Source organism: Globicephala melas, chromosome 4 (genome assembly GCF_963455315.2).
Source record: "Globicephala melas chromosome 4, mGloMel1.2, whole genome shotgun sequence".
Classification (NCBI taxonomy): domain Eukaryota; kingdom Metazoa; phylum Chordata; class Mammalia; order Artiodactyla; family Delphinidae; genus Globicephala; species Globicephala melas.
In genome coordinates, this window is record NC_083317.1 from 76,472,905 (window position 1) to 76,482,033 (window position 9,129).

The 9,129-nt window shown below is 41.6% G+C and overlaps 1 protein-coding gene across 3 annotated transcripts in view; it reads right to left on the bottom strand.

The window, feature by feature from the left end:
• The window catches only part of CCDC50 (coiled-coil domain containing 50), an 82,100-nt gene extending 73,417 nt beyond the window's left edge, over window positions 1-8,683 (bottom strand). Inside the window, exon 1 of one of the 3 annotated variants that reach the window (XM_070045462.1) lies at window positions 8,498-8,682. In XM_070045462.1, coding sequence (XP_069901563.1) covers window positions 8,498-8,546 — 49 coding nt within the window. In that variant the 5' untranslated portion in view covers window positions 8,547-8,682. Of the gene's footprint in view, window positions 1-8,497 lie in introns of all 3 variants that reach the window. The other 2 variants (XM_030860679.3, XM_070045461.1) reach the window with 2 other exon arrangements.
• Between the last annotated feature and the right edge of the window lie 446 nt (window positions 8,684-9,129).

Consider the following 9,129-nt stretch of genomic DNA (forward strand, 5'->3'; position numbering starts at 1 on the left):
AAAAGCCAAAAAAGTCCAGTGGGGACTCCCCTGGTGTTTGGTCATTGAGAAGCTGTATCAGGACTAGAAATGCCCATCACACGCTAGGCCTTCAAAGTTTAGTGGTAAATCAACCGAGGTACTTCTGATACAAGTTTCCAAGGAGACAAAGTGGCACTTCATTCATGCAAATGTTCGTAACATGTTTTGAGGAGAACCAGTAACAAGTAAGAAGCTAAGAATCATAAGCAAACTTTTTAGAAGTTGAACTTGTTTACTCAGGCACTTCACTCATGAAAGCCCCACAGATCCTTACTCAGAGTTGGCATATGGATTATTCTCACTTTACATAAGATTTCTACCTTGATAATCAATTGTGAAGTCCCTAGAAATTTATATGGAGAGCACATTTTCTTATTAAAAAAAAGTAAAATAAAAATCAGGATGTAAGCCTGTATTTTTAAAAGTCACTACAAAAATAAAACATGCTACACGAGTTCAGCCAATAATAGTCCCCAACAGGGCACCACTATAATTAAGAAAAGTTTTGATAAATGTTCATAGTGATAACTGAAATATCAAAAAAGATTAACTAGGGAAGTTTTTTAAACGGTTTCACTGAAATGGTCCCAAAGAAATTATTGTTTTTCTACAAAGTACCAGATAGTAAAGAATTTAAGCTTTGCTGATCATAGTCTCTGTTATAATGACACTCATCTCAGCATTCGCAGCATGAAGGCAGCCACAGACAATATGTAAACAAATGAGCAAAGTTATGTTCCAATAAAACTTTAGGCATTGAAATTTGAATTCCATATAATTTTTACCTGTCCCAAACATTCTTCTTCCTCTTTTTTTAAATCATTAAAAAATGTAAAGACTATCTTCAGCTCACTTGTATAAAAACAAGCGGTGGCCCATAGGCCATAGTTTGCAAACCCCTCTCTTAGAGGAACTAATTTCAATTACTAAAAGGAAAAAAAAAAAATACTGCCCATTCTTTAACCCTGATAAAGAAATGAGTTGCCAATGCAAAAGCTTAAAAAAATCAGAGTAGGGTAGGATCAATCCCTGCATTAGGGTGGCCACAGTATTCTTAGTCATATGTTCCAAATGTCTATTGTAAGTCCAAGAGTATAATCTAGATATAAAAAACTATAGATTCCCGGGACCATCTCCAAGAGATTCAGCTGATATCAAGTAGGGCAGGAATATGTTTATAGCAAAGCTCCCCACATCATCCTAATGTTACACCAAGGTTTAAAGACCACCGACATTTTCAAAATATTTATCTGATAGAAGACTTGAATTCAGAATATGTAAAGAACCCTCAAAACTCAATAAAAAGAAAACAGTCTGATTTTTGTTTTAAAGGCAAAGCTTAGAACACACACTCCTTCGACAAACGATATGAGAATGGGAAATACGCACAAGAAAAGAGGCTCCAATCATTAGTCATTAGAGAAATGCAAATTAAAGCCACATAAGATAATATTACACTTAAAATTTAGATCACACAGCTACGAAACAACAAAACCAGAATTTAAACCCTTAAAAAAATAGTTAAAATTTTTAAAAAATATATCTTGACAATGTAAAGTGCAGACAAGGATGCAGAGCAATTGGAGCTCACATACGTTGCTTGTGGGAATGCAAAACAGTACAGGCCACTTTGAAAAAGTCTGGCAGTTTCTTATAAAGCTAAACATACATTCACCATATGACCCAGTAATCCTACCCTAGGTGCTTACCCAAGAGAAATGAAAACATGTTCACCCCCCAAAAAAAACCTGTATACGAATGTTTACAGAGACTATTTATAACCACCAAAAGTGAAAACACCCCAGTGTTCGTCAACCAGTGAATGGATAAGCAAATGGTGGTACAGCCATACACTGGAACTCAGCAATAAAAAAGAACAAAATTACTGATGCACACATGATATCAGATGTATTATGGTAAGCGAAAGAAGCCAAACTCAAAAAGCAACTTATTGGATGATCCCATGTATATGACATTTTTGTAAAGGCAAAACTATAGGGACAGCAAACACATCAGCGGTTGGTGGAGGTAGGGAAAACGGTGGAGCAGTCTGGGGGTTATGTAACTGTTCTGTATCTTGACTGCTGTGGTGGGTACAAGACTATACATTTGTCCAAACTCAGAACTGCATACTAAGAAGGATGCGTTTTTACTGTACATGAATTATACATCAATGAATTTGACTAAAAAGAAAAAAAAACACTGATATACAACAAGCAAGACTGGTTTTACATTGGTTCTGGTTTATCAGAAAGCTTTCAATGTTTTTATGTCAGTGTATGGTTACCAACTATTATATGAAGACCTACGTATCTTTTTTTTTTTTTTTTTTTTTTGCGGTACGCGAGCCTCTCACTGTTGTGGCCTCTCCTGTTGTGGAGCACAGGCTCCGGACGCGCAGGCTCAGCGGCCATGGCTCACGGGCCCAGCCGCTCTGCGGCATGTGGGATCTTCCCCGACCGGGGCACGAACCCGTGTCCCCTGCATCGGCAGGCGGACTCGCAACCACGGCGCCACCTGGGAAGCCCAGACCTACGTATCTTAATGTGTGTGTTTATGTGTTTTAATGATAATAATGACCAAAAAAAACAGTTGTTTTGAGTATGCATGTTTGTCATGTCCTTTTAAAAGTAGTATCTAGGAACTCTTTTGTACTGGTTTCTAAATTCAAACATCTGGGAATAAATAGTCTAAATAATCCCCAAGGTATATAAGACCAATGATCCTTTGTAGGTCTTATTTAGGATCTAGGGTATCCTAATTTTACAGGTTTGAAGCACAGGACACTTTTAAATAGGTCATCAGTTAAAAACATTAATCCAACAGCCCTTCCAGTGGCTACATCTGAAACTGCAAATGTAGCTGTGATAAGGTTTATTTTTTTCCCCTTATAGGTCAGGGTAGTTAATTTTAAAATACACTCCTGTACTTAGAGAACTGGGATTTCAAGCAGAGTTTACTTAAGTTTTGTGGTATCACACTGCTTTTTGTTACTGAGGCAAAAATTCATTTATCTCAATCAAAACTTCTATGTTCTTGAAAAGAACTAGAGAAAAAAACATAGCCTATGGCTTTCTTTATTTCCCTAATATGTTTAAACTTCTTAAAATGTCCAAGCCTCTAAACATTAGCCCCTTCAGCTGAGTGTACGAGAGAAGAAATGCATTTTCTAGGTAGAAAAAAACACTGAGGCAGGAGTATGACCTCCTGTAGTTCACCCAGTAATTCATTTGCTGAATCGAAATAAAAACCTAAAAAAAAAAGCTTTTAATTAAAAAATAAAATGAAACCTATGTTAACTCATTAACATTCATATCAAACAGTATCCCTAAAATAAGTTGAGAAAAATCTCTGGAATTGTTTTGTCATTCATTATTTTTATTCCACTGTTTTAAATGACAGTATTAACGGAATACATGAGGAATGATTCTTATGCATCTACAGAATAATTTAAAAGAAAGAGAGGAAGAGTGAGAGGGAACAAAGGAAGAGAGAGGAAGGGAGGAGACAGGAAAGGAAGGGGAAGGTGGGAAAGGAGAGAGCAGGGAAGACTGAGCTGTGTGAATACTCAGTTTTGAACTTTTCTAAGGCTAGGCCCCATGTGACAATTTTTAGATACTTAGCCTCAGCGGTTTGATACAACTCACTTTCCCATCCTGGCTCTCAGATTTTCATCTGGAAAATCTGGCTGGCCTAGATCAGTGGTTTTTAATGCTTTCTACTCTGAGATCCTTTTTTTAAAATAGCAATTAACTTTACAGTTTCCCACAAGGGAGAAGTTGTCCTTTATGTACTTGTTAGTTTAAAAAAAAAAAAAAGCATTTCTCAAATCATTAAGATAATCTTTATTTTACAATTAACAGCTATTTCATTTTTAAAAAATCACTGATTCATTTAAGAAGGTACTGCATACCTGCATATAGCAATAAACTGAAAGATGTTTTTTCCCCTTATGTGAGAGGCATTCTGGATGCACGTACGGAATTTCAAGGGTTCTTTACAACAACTCTTTGAATTCTACAGGACTGCCTCTCCACCACAGCGAAGATCAGAGAAGAAAAAACATTAGAAAAATAGATTAAAAGTTTTTATAAAGTTAATAGCGGCACTAAGATACATGATGCCCATAGTTAAAAGGCATTATCTCTGCCCTTTAAGAGCTTATGCTCTGAGGACTTTCCTGGTGGCACAGTGGTTAAGAATCCGCCTGCTAATGCAAGGGACAAAGGTTCGAATCCTGGTCCGGGAAGATCCCACATGCCGCAGAGCAACTAAGCCCGCCTGCCACAACTACTGAGCCCGCCTGCCACAACTACTGAAGCCTGTGCGCCTAGAGCCCGTGCTCCGCAACAAGAGAAGCCGCTGCAATAAGAAGCCCGTGCACAGCAACAAAGAGTAGCCCCCGCTCGCTGCAACCACAGAGAGCCTGCACGCAGCAACAAAGACCCAACACAGCCAAAAATAAATAAAAATAAATTTATAAAATAAATAAATTAAAAAAAAACACACACAAAAAAAGAGCTTATGCTCTGAGAAGGAATATGAAATTATGCCAGAGATAGGTTTCCTAAACTAAAAGGGAGCATCTAGTATTCATGATTTACTCATTCATTCATTCACACATTCAAATATTTGCTGAATCTTTGCTGGCTATGTGAAAGACCTGAAGCCAGATGAGGGTAAGGAAAAGCAAGACACAAACCTCCTAACTCAAGGTCTAGCCGTGGTCTCATTAAAAGACAATAACAACAACAACAACAAAAACTGCTGTGGAATTTTGCAGAAAACAGAAAGTGAGTTTGCCCTGGAGCCAGATAATGCACCTCTCAGAGACCACCATCGCATTAGGTACCTAGTGTGCGTGTGATATGCTTTAGATCTCTGGGACTACTTGGTTTATTCACTGCACCAGACATAATTTTGTATTCTTCCCCTTAAAGTTCTGGATTTATGCCATTAACTTAATTTACCCCATTATGCCACTGGGGTGTCCTGGACCTAAAATGAATCAGTGCTTTCTAGGCATACTTCAGAAAATGTATTAACTTTTGTCTTTCACGAAAGAAAAAGGATTTGCTCTCAGAATAGCTAGCTACCTTTATTTCAAGAAATGTCTCTACCAAGTGCACCAATTTCAGATGCTAATCGTGACTGCACTCAGGTGCACACGTGCCTGCACACACACACACAGAGTTAACTAACTTTGGAGACGGTGGAAACTTCCAGTTGAAGGACAGTAAGGATATATAACACATAATAAAATTTCTTACTGCTGAAAGGAAAGAAAAAAGAAGGTTAGCCCTGGTAGAAGATGGGAGGGTTGATACATAAGTGCTCAATGGCTAAAAGTGGGAAAACGCTAGTGACTAAAAAACTGCAAAGGAGTTAATAAACTTTAAAGGGTCTAGAAATGGCTTTGATGGACAGGCTACAGCACTCAGACCAAAACTTGAAGATAATGTGAAACCTCTGTTAGATGGCGGAAAGGGCAAGATTAGTGATTGGTGAGCAATTAAAACTAAGTAGAGAGATGGGAATCAGACTGGAGAGAGGAAAAAAAAGTGGGGAGTGTGGATTGCGGTTTCAGAAAGAAGATTCAGCGAAGAAGCTAAAATTTACCAAAACTCTAAGCTTGTTAACTAATGAAAAGTGCTCTTTTTTTTGTGGGGGGGGGGGGCGGAGCTCTGATCTAAACTAAAAGACTTTCGGAATATTGTTGGAACCTTTGTCTATTTGAGAATACCTTTGTCTAGCACTCACAAACTGCATGGTGCATTTGAGTTACACATCTACTGATAAAAAGTGGCTGAGAATTATTTTCAATCTTGTGGCAAAGAACCTCAAATGTTTCAGAAGAAATAAAGCACTACTACCAAACAATGGCAACAGTATTTCCATTACAAAAAGTATTTACATGTTCCAAATATGGTTTTAAACCAGAAATAATGATGTGTGTTGACATTTAGTTAGACTTAATTCTTTTCACTGCATAAGAACTCGCACATGTCCCTTTGTCTCCTATTTTAAGAGATTTCCCAAAGTAAAAATACTGCTGTAGTTATTTTTTTCAAAGGCCTGTCCAAATGTTGAATATCTTTGGCCATCTTAAAACTAAATAAGCAAGCATTCGACTTTAACCTAGAAAAAAAAAGCTTTCAAATAGTCTCTTTCCCTGATGTCAGCTGCTACCCATGACCTCTGTTGAGAAGTTCACAACAAAAGTCCCAGGGCTCCCCATCCTCTCCTAAAGAAAAGGGCAGTGGGAAGGGACAGGCATCCACTGCATTATTCTTCTCAATCTCTATTGGAATCTACCCCATGATCCCAAATTGTAATTGTATATAAAGGTTTAGATTGATAGAAGTAGAGGAGACAGATTTTTAAAACTGGAGTTTAAAAATCTGTGCCAGAATATTAAGCAAATTATTACTAAACTTCCTTTTCAAACTGAGTTGGAGTTTCAGTATTAAGAAGTCTCAATGTTTGTGTTTGTTTTATCCAATCATGGACACCAACTTTATTTTCTTTAATTAGGGTCCAGAAACATCGTTAGGGAGCAACTGGCCATAATTAAGAGTTATATTAGGGACAGATACACTTTATTCGATGTGAATACTTCCCAGATCAAAAACCACACCACCATTAGCACATTCCTAGTATAGTGTATCACTTCCTTTGATGATCTTTGAACTAGAAAAATCAGATGCTTACATAGACAATAATCTTCTCAACAATTTCGGACCACCTTCAAAGTAAATCGATACTTAATTCTAACTTAATGAAACAGCCACAGAAATGTCCTTACCACTTTACCATATCATGTAAACGCGACTGCCAAACACCATGTTGTGCAAAATAAAAGCAATCCAAATGTGTTAAACTCCGGAGTTTAGCAATGGAAAAATTTTGCATTTACAGATGGAAAGTGTTTGTTGAAACCCTTAAGAAAGAATATACTAGAATAAACCATTCATGTCTCGGTTAGAAACCAGAAGACCTAAGAGTAATATAAATGCATACACAGAAAGTGAGTTTCAAGTTTGTTTCAGGTCACTGACATACAGGGAGCTGGGTAAAATCTTAGCACTACCTAATACTTTACATATTAAGGTTGTTTTCTCCCTCTCTCTCTCTCTCTCTCTCTCTCTCTCTCATACCAGAAAGGTTAATGACAATCTCAAAGACCTGGACTTCCAAAGTGTAAATTTGCCTTTCCTATCTCTCAGGCTCCAGACTTGACAGTGTTAAGAAAAGCTCATTTACATATGAATGCCAGAATCTTCACCAAAGCCAGGTTAGGAACTGAAAGGTTGAAAAACACTATTTGATAAAAATCTCAGGCCTAAACTCTTAACATCCTTCAGGAACAACAGGACAGGCCCAGCCCAATTAAAAATTCTACATAAAATCGCCTAGTGTTTGGAACTCTGGGACATCAAGCAGGCAAGCTTTCTTCGGATTCTGGGGTCAGCCTGAGCACCCACAAGCCCCTTTGAATCAAATCAGGTTGGCAATGAAACACGCAGTTCCAAGAAAGCAAAGATTCTTATTTTCAATTCCATATTCCCAAGACAACGAAGACCACAAGAGTCAGCTGAAACAAATAACATCCACTACAAAGACAACCTCTGCAAGCCCGGATAGCACTCTGGGACTTCCATGCTTCCCAAGGTCAAAATAACAGCCTAAGATCACTAAAGATTAAGGCGATCCAGCACCCAAGATCTCAGTTGAAAAAAAAAAAAAAAATACTAGGTCTGGCTGAAGACGAGGAACAAGAAGTCAGTGGGCTACTTGCTAGAAGCCAAGCCAGACCAATACTAATCAATCTTGATTTTTCTGGACCTCAGTATACGGAGCCAGTAAAAATCAAGGTCACAGTGAGTCCCCTGCTCCCCCTTGCTTAGTGCTTTTTGTGAGAAAATGCTCATTTATAGCAGCTTCCCATCCGCTGCTTGCGCTGGGCAGTGCCCAGACTAAACTTTTAAACCTGGAGGAAGGTGGGAAAGTCAGCCAGCCAGACGCAGGGCTAGGAAAAGTAGACAGAAGGAGGGAAAGAGTCAAGTTTCAAAACAAAGGCTCCACAAGGAACTGAACGTCAACCCTTCCCCACTTCCTAGCCTTCAAGTTAGCTAGACTGGGCCTGAATTTTTAGGACACATCTCCCTGCTCTGGAGCATTCACTAACGGCATTTCTCTTCCCGAGAACCTTTGCACAACCACTTGATGAGGGTGGTGCTGACCTCTCTCCCACAATCTCCTCGTGTAGGAGAAAACTGAGGCTCAGAACGAAAGTGACTTGCCCAAGGTCCCACAGCAGAGCCTGAATTCAATTCCCTCCCGGCCAGGGCGGGCCGGCACCAGGTGGGCGCCGAGCGAGCGCCGCTGGGGACGCCGAGACGACGCCCCCGTCGGGAGGGACGCCGGGCTGGGAGCCGGAGGGGCCCCGGCGCGCGCTCCACGGCCCGGCCCCTACCTTCCTTGACTCCCGGCAGCTTGGATTGGTCGATGGTGACTTCAGCCATGTTGGCCCGGGCTCCGGGCTGCCCTTCGCCTCCCGCTTCCCGGCGGCCGTCGGCACCGAGCGCGGCCCGGAGCGCAGCAGGAGCAGCAGCAGCGCCCGACCCGGCGCAAAGTCAGGCCGGCAGCGCGCGCGGGCCCGGAGGACAGAGCGGGCCGCCGGGCAAGGACTGGCGACAAAGGCGGCGGGAGACGGGCCCCGGCGCAGCAGGCTGGCGGCCCAGCTGCCCCGCCACAGCCACCTGCTCCCGCGCCCCCGGCCCAGATCGATACCAAATACCCCGAGCCCGGAAATGGACCCGGGCCGGCCAGTACGGAGGGAGAGAGGAGACAGAAAGGCCGGCGGGCGGGCAGGCGGGCCTGGGTGGGGAGGGGGAGGGGAACTGCAGGTCTGTAACCGCAATCGCGAGTGGCTGGCGAGTGCAGATCGGCTCCCGCGGCCGCCTCCCTGCTGTCTCCTTTGTGCCGAGTGACGCGCGCCCGAGGCTGGGGCCCGGCGGTGCCCCCGCCCCCGCGCCCTGCCTCCCTCCCGACGAAGGGTCGCGTCTGTCGGTGTGGGGCTTTGTGTCCTGAAGGCTTCCTCAAAAA